The sequence below is a fragment of the Condylura cristata genome, unplaced genomic scaffold (assembly GCF_000260355.1).
Source record: "Condylura cristata isolate star-nosed mole 26May11 unplaced genomic scaffold, ConCri1.0 scaffold00013, whole genome shotgun sequence".
In the NCBI taxonomy this organism is placed as follows: domain Eukaryota; kingdom Metazoa; phylum Chordata; class Mammalia; order Eulipotyphla; family Talpidae; genus Condylura; species Condylura cristata.
Genome location: NW_004567114.1, coordinates 32,440,497 through 32,452,593, shown reverse-complemented (window position 1 = coordinate 32,452,593; position 12,097 = coordinate 32,440,497). Strand labels below are relative to the sequence as shown.

The 12,097-nt window shown below is 43.2% G+C and overlaps 1 protein-coding gene across 2 annotated transcripts; it reads left to right on the top strand.

Annotated features, from left to right (window-relative positions):
• Nucleotides 1–6: 6 nt before the first annotated feature.
• DACT1 (dishevelled-binding antagonist of beta-catenin 1) lies at nt 7–11,772 on the top strand. Of its 2 annotated transcripts, none has more exons than XM_004681827.2 (4): nt 7–468; nt 2,833–2,965; nt 3,689–3,844; nt 7,693–11,772. In XM_004681827.2, the coding sequence occupies exons 1-4, from the start codon at nt 124–126 to the stop codon at nt 9,477–9,479; spliced, it is 2,421 nt and encodes an 806-aa protein (XP_004681884.1). In that variant the 5' UTR covers nt 7–123; the 3' UTR covers nt 9,480–11,772. The 2 variants fall into 2 exon arrangements, with proteins under 2 accessions (XP_004681884.1, XP_004681883.1); XM_004681826.2 differs by having other exon boundaries at nt 7,582–11,772.
• Nucleotides 11,773–12,097: the final 325 nt, after the last annotated feature.

Sequence of the window (12,097 nt, the reverse complement as noted above, 5' to 3'; positions counted from 1 at the left end):
TTCTGGCCGCCGCCCAGGTCTCTGTGCCCCGGCGCGGGGCGGCATGAGCCGGCGGCCGCAGCCTTAACGTCCCGCTCCTGCGGCCGGGTTGCGGTGACGGTGCTCGCTGCGGGGTTGGGGGCCATGAAGCCGAGCCCGGGCGGGACGGCGAGGGAGCTGGAGCCGCAAGCGCCGGCCCGGGGCGAGCCGCGCGCGGCGGAGCATGAGGGGCGCTGGCGGGAGAAGGGCGAGGCGGACACGGAGCGACAGCGCACCCGGGAGCGGCAGGAGGCCACGCTGGCGGGGCTGGCGGAGTTGGAGTACCTGCGACAGCGCCAGGAGCTGCTGGTCCGGGGCGCGCTGCGCGGCGCGGGGGGCGGCGGGGCCGCTGCGCCTCGAGCCGGGGAGCTGCCGGGGGACGCGGCGCAGCGCAGCCGCCTGGAGGAGAAGTTCTTGGAGGAGAACATCTTGTTGCTGCGGAAGCAATTGGTAGGTCGTACCCGGAGGTGGGGCACCGCTGTCCCGGGCAGGTGGCCTGGGTGAGCGCGACGGTACCTCTGGCTGGGGGACATTTCCGCGGTTCCTGGGACACCCCCTGCCCCCCGCCCGCAGCCGCCCGGACCCCTGTTCCTGTTTTTGCGGGCAGCCGACGCCCCCGCGTTTCTGGCGTGTGCCCGCTTTGTGTCAGGTGGGGGACTGGCGACCCCGCGCGAATTGCGGGGCCAGGGACGGCCGGTCTCTCCTGCTGGGCCTTTGGGATTCTTGGAGTCGCGGGCTTGTAACCGCCCATCGCTCTAGTTACACGAATGCGTGCTCTCTCCTTGAAGGGTTGCAGACCTGCCTCTGAAATCCCTTTCCATTTGGAAATCTTAGCCTCGTTTCTTCCTGTCGAGAGGGGACAAAAGCCGGGAGGGGTCCTGTGGCGGGGTTCACTGTCCAATGCTGACTTTTATGATTATAGGCTGGCGCCCGTAGGGAGCCCTGCCGCTCCCTTGGGCTCCCCTCAGCATGCCAGCTTTTGCCTGGGCTGGTGCTTCATTTCAAATAGAAGCCCTTTGTATAAGGCAGCTGAAACAGATGCAAATGATGGAAATTTGGCTGGAGAAGTGCCCCCTCTTCTCGTCTTTTCGACGTACGGCTGGCCGTGACTGGAGGTGGATGTGGGAGCCGAGAGGACCTGTTCTCAGGGAGCATTTATCTTATTGGATTCCTGTCAGTCATTCTATGCCAGCTTCATTAACAGGGAAGAAAAAGAACTTTGGAGCTTAATGTATCGATGAACAGCTTTTGACCCCGCCTCAGAATAATGGCGGCAGCTTTGTTTCTGTGACCTAAAAATTGTACTTTTTAAAACAGAAAAAGAAAATCCTTACTTAACCATGTGATACTATCTGAAACTAGACAACATTCTAGATAGTGCAATAATGAACGTAGGGATACTGTGCGGTTATTTGTCATGTGATATCGCTTTTCCAGATAATTTTTGTTTTATTTTTGGAGCATCAGAGAGCTTTTTACTTACTTAGTTCATTTTTTCCGGAAGAAACTCACTCTAGCAAAGAAACATATGGTTTCTGTCTCCAAGCTTTTTTTTTAAGATTTATTTATTTACGCATACAGAACTGGGGTACTGGCCAGAGGTGGAGAGGGGGGTGAGAGGATTCACCAGAGACAGAGTGGGAAGCAGAACAGGCAGATGGACCGAAATACACTGCAGAGGGGAGTAGTGGACAGTCAGAAGAGGTCTGCCACGCCATGTGGGTCACCTCCCTGGTGGAGGATTGAACTCCTGCTGTAGTGGCTGTGGTAGCTTCATAATGTTGTGCTTTAACCCCCTTTGCCAGTTGGGAGGACCCTGTCTCCAAGCTTTTAAAGCCAAAGGACAGATGAGAGGAGGAGATGCAAGGATGGCTGTACATGTGGTTTGTGCAATACCTCTTTTTGCATTTTCACTATGCTGCAGACCAGATTTGTAGCTAACATTGACTTCTTACTGGGTAACCTGGTCATTGGCATCTTATGCTTTGTCTTGCACAATAGCACTTTTTTTGTGTTTGTGAATCTCAAGATTGTGACTGGCACATTCCTGTTGTCCCCTTGAGGGGAGCAAGGCAGCTTGTCAGGAGAATTCCAGTCCCGTCAGTGTCTGTGGTACTATTTTCATTTGTAGACTTGGCATTCGTGATTTGAACCAGATGCCTTTTGAGTTTTTATATATTTTTTCAGCAATAGGAAGCACTAGGTGGCGGTGTGCGTTAGTGCTACAGATCTGTCACCTTTGGAAACCCGAGTTGAGTTCAAATCTTGATGGACTGTCCCTTGAGGGTTTTGGATTCTGCCTGCTCACATTATACTTGGCACTGGCTATTAGTATTAGCGTCTCACTTTCAAAGACCCTAAGACTGATTAAACTCCACAAAGCAACTAATAGAAAACAAAACTCTGCAGGATATTTGGCCAGAAAGTCTCACCTACACAAGATTATAGTGTATTTTAGGCAATCTGTTATATACTCTTTTGGCAAGTACAGTTTTTTTTTATATAAAAAAAATTGGCTGTACACAGAGTTTAAAAAAAACCCAATGATTTTTTTCTTATCCCTACCTATTAAAAGTAAGCTTAGATGTATTGAAACTAAAAGCAAGTCTTGCCTTATGAAGAAACTACCTCCACATGTGAGAAAATGTAATTACATATGGGAAATATTTGAGGTATTTTAAAATATTTTGGGTCACCCAGTAGAACTTTTGGAAGATTTAGTGAACTCTTTAGATGATAATTTGGAAAGAGTAGACTTACTGGCTCTTTGTAATGAAAATGTGTTTGTTTTTCTCTGCATTTCCTCCTAATTAGAATTGTTTGAGAAGAAGAGATGCTGGTTTATTGAATCAGTTGCAAGAACTTGACAAGCAGATAAGTGACCTGAGACTGGATGTAGAAAAGACATCTGAAGAGCACCTGGAGACAGACAGCCGGCCTAGCTCAGGTAAGTGTGGAGCCTCACGACAGAATGCTGCACCCTGAGATCCCTTCACCCTTGTGCCACCGTGCAAGTGGCAAAAGAGTTTGCTTCCAGTGCAGAACGAATCATAAAAAGCAGTCTGCTGTTTAGTTGCAGGAGAGGGAAGTAAAACCAGACAACAAAATTTTTAATAATGAGATTGATCTGACTAGGGTCCCCTGAGTTTAAAAATAAAAGCTTCTATTCAAATTTCTGGAAGAGCAGTCTTTCTTTGAAACTTGAGAAAGTCAGAATAGGGCTAGAAAATTAGTCACACTTCAACTTCCTGAGACCACTTCAAAAGTTTTTTTTTTTTTTCCTTTTAAACCATTTGGCTCCTTAAATAGATTTGTTTTTCTTTTCAAGTTATTCTTTCTGAACTGGTTATGATAAAAGTTGAGGATTTGACAGATCTATGTCTCTTTTCTTGCATATTTTAAAAGATGGGGTCAAGGAGACAGGTCAATTTGAGGGTGACAGTAACTTTGAAAAGTTCCCATAGTTGTGCGCTCTATGTTTTTTCCTAAGGGTTGCTTGAAATAAAACTATAACTTCAATACACTAAATCCAGTGAAACAAAATTGTCCACTCCTCAAGTCTCTCTTTCCTGCCCTTTTTTTTTTTTACGATTACCTCCTTTTCTTTTAAGATTGAATGTGTATTATTGCTTAGTATGATCTTAATTTCAAATGGTGTTGTTATTTGTAGGATTTTATGAGCTGAGTGATGGAGCTTCAGGATCTCTTTCCAATTCTTCGAACTCCGTCTTCAGTGAGTGTTTATCCAGTTGTCACTCCAGCACCTGTTTTTGCAGCCCCTTGGAGGCAACTTTGACTATCTCAGATGGTTGCCCCAAATCTACAGGTAAAATTTTTTAGAATTGATAATAATTTTTAACTGAAGGGGGTCAAAAACTCCAAGAGGTTCTCTAGTCTCAACCCATCTACTTACGGAAAAGCAAAACCCATAGTGTCATCAGCTTGTTGCCTTTAGTGCCATAGTTACATCTACAGCCAAGATGACCACTATTTCATCCTCTTGGCTTTCCACTTGGCTTTATATTCTGATGGTAATAAGACAGTTATTTAGGAATCTTGATGTGATATAATAGTTCTTGCGTTTTGTTTCTTAGTCTTTGCTGTTTAACTTGTTTGCACTGTCTTTCAAAAACTACTTCTTCCTTTAATCATATAAAGCAAAGGTTTACATTATGTGAAATTTGTCAGCCTAACCAAGAGTTGATTGGCACTTTTTCTTTCTTTGAGCAGGTGGGTGCATTGAAATATCCGCCCCCTCCCCCCATGCCATTGTTCTACATTTTAGGTTATCTTTGTAGTGGTCTCCAGAGAGAATCTTGCTTACTGGTGGTAACAGAAGACTTTCTGCACTTGTGCTTTGTGTTGCCCACTGAACTGGCTGCTCTATTTTCATACATTTATCTCTTGTGAATGTTCTCGATGGTTCTGCAGGGTGGAGGTGTGCTACCTCCATTTTATATGTCAAAAAGTGAGGTTTAGTGCAAAGGGGTTGTTTATGTAGCTAGTGAGTAGCTAAAGGAAGGATTTGAGTTCAGTCCTAACAGCCATGTTTTTCACTCATACAAAGAGAGTTCAGAGATGATTGTGTTCAACCTTCTTCTCATTGAACAGAGGAGGAATTTGGGCTTGTATGCCATTTGCCAGAAACTCCTCATCTATGAAGTGATAGTTGTTACTGAAACTTGGGACTCTTAGTTCAATTGTATTGTGAATTCTAAGATTAGAGAAATATGGCTATTAGAGGAGCAGTATTTTGGAGGAGCAGTCAGTGCCGCCTTTTTGGTTTGTGTGTGTTCTTTACTTGCGTATACCTGGCAATGCAAACACAGCACCAGCCAGCTGCGGCTGCTAATTGGCTAATGTCTTTGTGTTTGTATAGCGGGTGTTGTCAGCAGTAATCATTTGGGGGAAGCACAGATCTGTCTTATCTAGAGTGTCTGGGCCTCAAGTTCATTGGTAATTGCTCCCCTTCACTCTGCAGATCTAATTTCAGAGGGAAACTTTATAAACCCATTAAAGGCACTTTGTATAGGTTTCCCTTGAAGACAGGTCAGGTCCCTGTTCTCCCAAATGCCACATCCTTACATAATTGAGACAGTTGGCTGGGCCTTGGGGGCAGGGATGTCTATCTTGTTCCTTATCTCTAAACAGGGAAAGGGGACAAATGGTGAAGTATAGATAAATGTGACTTTAAGTAAGGCAAAGAAAGATAGGCCTTAGGGTAGTAGAGGAAGAGGGATGGTTAAGGGTATTAACTTGAAAGGTTTCTCATTCTTAGAACAAGCTATTATACTGAGAGTGGAGGAGGGGGTAGGGAAATGGCACTTTTTTACTTTACAATAATCTTCTTTACAAGTGATGCATATCATTTCTGGGTCTAGATTGTATTTTCCATGATACTTATAATTATCATTCAAGGTAGTTAAGATTTCCCTAAATTTATTAACATAAATATGGCACATAGTAGGTTTTCAGTATTTGAATAGATATAATGAAGGGCAAATTAAATAATTAAATACTGATATAATAACTTTCTTTAGCTGAAGGTCATTAAGAGCATTCAGTATTTGTAATACTCATCAGTTTCCTCATTAGTACCACTATTCAATTTTTTAAACTTTATCAAGAGTTCCTTAGTAAAAATATCATTTATTTGTTGGTGTCACTATTGAAAATATATGGTAATTATTATTTAAATGTGATTAGTCTCTATTAAAATTTCATAATTTCCAATGACCTTTCAGTGACATTTATATATGCACATATGTCATTAAGAAGTAGATCTAAGAAAATACAAAATGAGGAGAAAGTCCATAGAAAGCACAGTTTATCAGAAGTATTTTAAAGAGAAACCAGAAATAGAGCACAGAGAGGAGGATAATATAGAGAAAGAATGTCTCAGAAATAAGTATTTTTCTAATGATAAATGCCTATGTTATATATTTATTGAAAATTCACAAAGTAGATAACAAAGAAGAAGAAAGTAAGTATTACTTGCATTTCCACCACAGTGAGATGCTACTGTTAGCTTCTGGGTATAGCTTCCTCTCTTTTTTTCTTTGCATTTGTACTAGCTTATTAAAACTATAATCATATGCTGTCATTATAACATGATTTTCACTAAATTTCATTGCTTTCCCTATATATTACTTGATATTTGAAAGCTCTTGTTAAAGCTTTTTTTTTTTTTTTGAACTAATAATGAATTATATAGCCTTGGTTAAATTATTATGGATGTGTATTATAAAACATCTGTACTACACTGAGTTTACTACTGAAAGTCCAATTTTATCCTTCTCAATGCAGTTGTCCCTTTTTACCCAATTGACACCATCCTCCTCCCTTCTGGTAACCACTGGGATAGCCTTTGAATCTAAAAGGCTTTTATGGCTTCATTTAGTTCATTTATTTCTATTATTTCTTTATTTTCCATTTGAATAAAGTCACACATGTTTGTCTTTCTCTGTCTGACTTATTTCACTGAGCAAAATAACCTGTAGGTCCATCCATGTTGCTGCAAATGGCAGGATTTCTTTTCTCTTTGGAATCTTTTTAAAGCCTTATTTTTATTTATTTATACATGCAAGAACTGCGGTGTAAGCCAGAGGTGGAGAGGTAGTGGTGACAAGATTTACCAGAGACAATATGGAAAGCAGAACAGGCAGATCTACTGAAACACACTGCTGAGGGGAGCAGTGAGAGAGGCCGGAGAGGTCTGCCGCTCCATGTGGGTCAGCTCCCTGGCCTGCCAGGGATTGAACTCATGCTGCAGTGGCTGGAGATAGCTTAATAGCTTGATAAACTTTTTTTTTTTTAAATAACTGAGTAGTATTCTATGTTGTGACTATGTACCATCTCTTGTTATCCAATCATCTGTTGATGGACATTTAACTTGGTTGTTCTGACTTTTGTGTATTGTAAATAATGTTGTGATGAACATGGGCAGTGCGTACAGCGCTTGTAATTAGTGTTTTTGTACCTTCAACTAAATACCCAGAAGTAAGATAACTGGATCTATTTTTATTTTTTTAGTTATTTTTAATTTTTTTAAAAAAGATTTATTTATGTATACAGAACTGGGGTACAGGCCAGAGGTGCAGGGGCAGTGAGAGGATTCACCAGAGACAGAGTGGGGAGCAGAACAGGTTGACTGATGAAGAACACTGCTGAGGGGAGCAGCAGGCTGGTCAGGAGAGGTCTGCCATGCCATGTGGATCACCTCCAGGGCCGGGGATCGAACTCATGCTGAACTGGCTTTTAGCATTTTTAATGATTGAATACTTTTCTTTCAGAGAATATATCACATCATCATATCTTGCTAAACATTTGTTAAACATTTTCCTTCCTTTAGTAAGAATACTGTATGTAAAATATTAATGCATTGTGTAAAACAGTCGAATACTGTATGAATGAATACTGTAATGAAAACGGTAGACTAAACAGTGGGCTATTTTTTGATTCTGGGACATTCACTTTCTACCCATGAATTGTCCTCACAGAAGTTGCCCCGAGAGTAGCTGCTGCTGACCATTTCTTCAGAGTGTACCTTTAAATGTTTTTCAGATCTCATAGGATGGTTGGAATATAAAGAAGGCCACTGTGAAGACCAGGCCTCAGGGGCAGTTTGCTGTTCCCCTTGCACACCACAATTTAATTCCCTTGATGTCATTGCAGATGTGAATCCCAAGTACCAGTGTGATCTGGTGTCTAAAAACGGGAATGATGTGTATCGCTATCCCAGTCCACTCCATGCTGTGGCTGTGCAGAGTCCCATGTTTCTCCTTTGTCTGTCCGGCAACCCTCTGCGGGAAGAAGAGAGGCTTAATAACCATGCCAGTGACATTTGCGTGGGATCTGAGCTGGATACCATCAAGACAGACAGTTCTTTGCCATCTCCAAGCAGCTCGTGGTCTGCTCCCCATCCTTCATCTGGTAAAAAAATGGATGGCTACATTCTGAGTCTGGTGCAGAAGAAAACACACCCTGTAAGGACCAACAAACCAAGAACCAGTGTGAACGCTGACCCCACCAAGGGGCTGCTGAGGAATGGGAGCATTTGTGTCAGAGTGACTGGAGGTATTTCACAAGGCAATAACGGGAACCTTAAGAATGCTAAACAGGCGCCTTTGCCCTCTGGTGTAATCCCCTGTTTGGACAATGGGACGTTCTCCCCTCTGAAGCAGTGGTCCAAAGAGCCAAAGGCAGAACAACTGGAAAGCAAGAGGTTGCCCCTGCCAGAGGGCTGCTTGCCAGGCGCAGCCACTGAACTTCAAAGTAAGCATCTGCCCCAGAATACCAAGCCGGCCTCCCAGGAACACGCTCGGTGTCCCACCGCTGTGACAGTAGAGTCCCCTAAAGAAAGCAGTCAGGTCCCAGGTGCCTCTCCAAAGGACAGTCCTGGGAGAGCCCCTGCCGCTCCGCCGCAAGAGAACAAGGTCGTCCAGCCACTGAAGAAGATGTCACAGAAAGGCGGCCTGCAGGCTGTTCCTCTGGCGGCGCCTCCTCCTGCCCTGCTTTCTCCAGCTTTCCCCATGGAAGAGCGACCTTCCCTGGACTTCAAAAGCGAGGGCTCTTCCTCGCAAAGCCTGGAGGAACGCCATCTGGTAAAGGCGCAGTTCGTCCCAGCGGCGCAGCCGCCCGTTGGCAGGCCGCCTCGGGGTGCCCGGACGGCGGCGGTCCCGAGGAGCTCCGCCCTGAAGCACAGAGCCCAGGCCCACCACGGGCCGGACGGCGCGCTGCCCGCCGTGAGGGAGAAAACCCGGGCAGCCAGCAAGAAGTGTCGGTTCCCGGACGACGTGGATACAAATAAGAGACTCAGGAAGGCCGTCTCCAAGGGGCGGAAGGCGGGGGGCGGCCAGGCCGAGGTGGGGGTCACCACCCGGCCTCTGGGGGCCGGCCACAGGGCCGGCAGCCGGGCGCACGGCCACAGCCGGGAGGCAGTGGTGGCCAAGCCCAAGCACAAGCGAACTGACTCCCGGCGGTGGAGGTCAGCGGCAGAGGTTTCCTACGAGGAGGCCCTGAGGCGGGCGCGGCGGGCCCGGAGGGAGAATGTGGGCCTGTACTCGGCGGCCACGGTGCAGCTGCCCTACGCCAGCCCCTATGCCTACGTGGCCAGCGACTCCGAGTACTCGGCCGAGTGCGAGTCCCTCTTCCACTCCACCGTGGTGGACACCAGCGAGGACGAGCAGAGCAACTACACCACCAACTGCTTCGGGGACAGCGAGTCCAGCGTGAGCGAGGGCGAGTTTGTGGGGGAGAGCACGACCACCAGTGACTCTGAAGAAAGCGGGGGCTTGATCTGGTCCCAGTTTGTCCAGACGCTCCCCATTCAGGCGGTCACAGCCCCAGACCTTCCCAACAACGCCACAAAAACTTTTGTCAAAATCAAGGCTTCCCATAACCTCAAGAAGAAAATCCTCCGCTTCCGGTCTGGCTCTTTGAAACTGATGACGACTGTGTGAGGTCACATTATTGGTGTGGAAAGTGGTTTTTTCCTAGTTACCGAAGGTGGCATTTTTAGTGTGTCATGCGTATATGGAATGCTTTCCTTTTGTTAAGATAAAACAAGTAATTTATGTGTCATCTACATCATGTATGGACGTTAATGCCTTTAGTGGAAGGTAAAGGATGTTTTTTACACTTTAGAAGTAAATATTGAGGTCTTACTGGTGGTGATAGTGAATGAATTGTGTGGGATCAACTGATTTTTATTTAAAGTTTTCTGAATATTAAGGCACAGGGTTTCATGTTCAAGTCTTATTGTGATTAGACCTTTTGATCGGAAGGTAAGTGGGTAGATGTTTAGGACACACATTTAGTCCTAGGTTCTTTTAGAGTTCTGAGAGGGTTTTCCTGTTGAGAGGCAGCACATTTCATTGTGGGAAGTAGGTATGGAGAGGGCAGTCATCCTTTCTGTAATTTTTTATATAACCTGCATTTCTCAGATGTAGTCCCATACTGTCTAATCAAACTTTTCTGTCTACTGAGCTCAGAACTTCGAAGACCAGACCCTAAGTCCAGAGGGAGGTGACTTGGATTGGGTTGCTGGTAATATCTTAACAAAAGGACTCACTGAAGCTTTCACAACACACTTGGTGCCTAGGCTCTGGTTACAATACACGCCACGCTAGGGCTGTTTAGCTACGACTTTGTTGCCTTTCTTCTCCCTGATTTGCAGCAAACCCAACCATTGCACCCTTGGAGGGCTTGCCTTTGGGATAAAAGTTTACTCCTAGTGAAATAACCCTTAGGTGTGACTCCAAGCCCAGAATTGGTCACTGAGCATTGTGCCACCTAAGCATTGGTCTGAACATATTAGTGCAATCCATTCCAGATTGGAACATTGACCCTGTCTGGAAGGGCTTTTTTTTAAAAAAAGATTTTGGTAAGCAGTATTGTGTAAAATGGCTTTTTTTATACCAATATATGCATGTTTTGTGCATGGGTAGTATTTGTTTTGATATTCCTGTTGGTGTCAAATTACTGTATGATATAAACAATATGTGTTTTTATATATCATTGTATAAATTTAATATAACACATTATATGCTGTAATAAACAATTTGTTTTACTGCTGTTAAGTTTGTTATTTGGGTATAAAACCAGATGTTTACACCTATAAATCTCGTGCTGATTATTGTGAAATTTATAGGACTATTTTAGAGTTAAAATATTATTTGTAATTATTAAGGCAGATTTTAGGAGTTTCCTGGGAATGGATGGTGGTAAAGAAATGAAAGTAAACTATTTAAGAATAGTTAGGGCACTTACCTGAAATTTAAGGTAAATTTGATAGATATCTTCTAGGGAAAATATTTCTGAGAACTATCCTTGTCTACTTTATAGTATGAAAAATTTCTAGGTTGAAAAGGGTGCAATAGTCACTTGTATGGCCACCGCCTAGACTGATCAATTGTTAATATTTTGTCAAGCTTGCTTTAATTCTTTCTGTGTGTGTATTAGGTTAAATCAGATTGATAATTTTGTAGGTCAAAGTCAAATTTGGCAATCTTTCCTCTTCGTGTCACACAGCTATACTATTTGAAGGTGGACCTCGGACTTCATATTTTTTTTTTCTCTAAAAACTTAAGCAAGCCTTTCCTAAGAACAGAGTGATTCTCCTGTGTGACTACACAGTCATGGTCACATCTAAGGAAAACTGTGAGTGATTCTTATTATCATTAAATAGTGAATCTCTTCAAGTTTTCCAATTCACTTAAACAGTTTTTAAATTGCAGCTTCCGGGGATCTCTTTCCACCCAACCAGGAATCAGTCAGTGTTACGTATTGCATTTGGTTGTAGCTATCTAGTATTTTATTCTAGAATTGTCTCTCTACAGTAAAAAAAAGTTATTGTATTTTTAAAATCAGGACAGTTGACTTACAAAAAGGCCCACATTCTGGATTGGGTTATTTGCATACATTATCTTTTAACATCTTCTAGTCTCTTTATTTCCTGTGAATGGTGTAAAGCTTTACCATACTAAGTTTAAACATTTTTGGCAAGAAGATTTCACTAGTGACTTTGTGTACTTTTATTGTTTCATATCAAGAAACATAACAGATTGCTCTACAATTAATTTGAGACTGATCCCTTGGTTAAAGTGGTGAACAGAGATTTTCCATAATAAAAACATTTTTTTCCTTCAAATGATTATTTCTTTGGGACTATGCAGATGTATTATTCTTCAATAATCTTCCACTTAATGGTTTTAGCATCCTTGCTTGAACTAGTTAGTGTCTTGTGGGTACAAAAAAAGTAGTTTTCCTACTACTTTTATTGGTATGCTACCAAAAAAGAGCTTTCCTTACTTGTCCCTTTGCTCTCTGACTATCACATGGACTCAATGGATTTCTATTCATTTGCCATCTTATTGTCATCTTCAGTGATTATTCTTTTGATGCCTAGCATTTCCCAGATTTCATCAGTGAGATGTTCAATTTTGTTATAAGCAAACTAGAATCAACTCAGTTTAATACGGTTTTTAAAAACCTACCCAATTGAAGTTAATTTTTTCACATTCTAATTTTTTTCAAAAACATTTTAAAGGCATTTTTATTTAAGCATGCAAGAACTGGG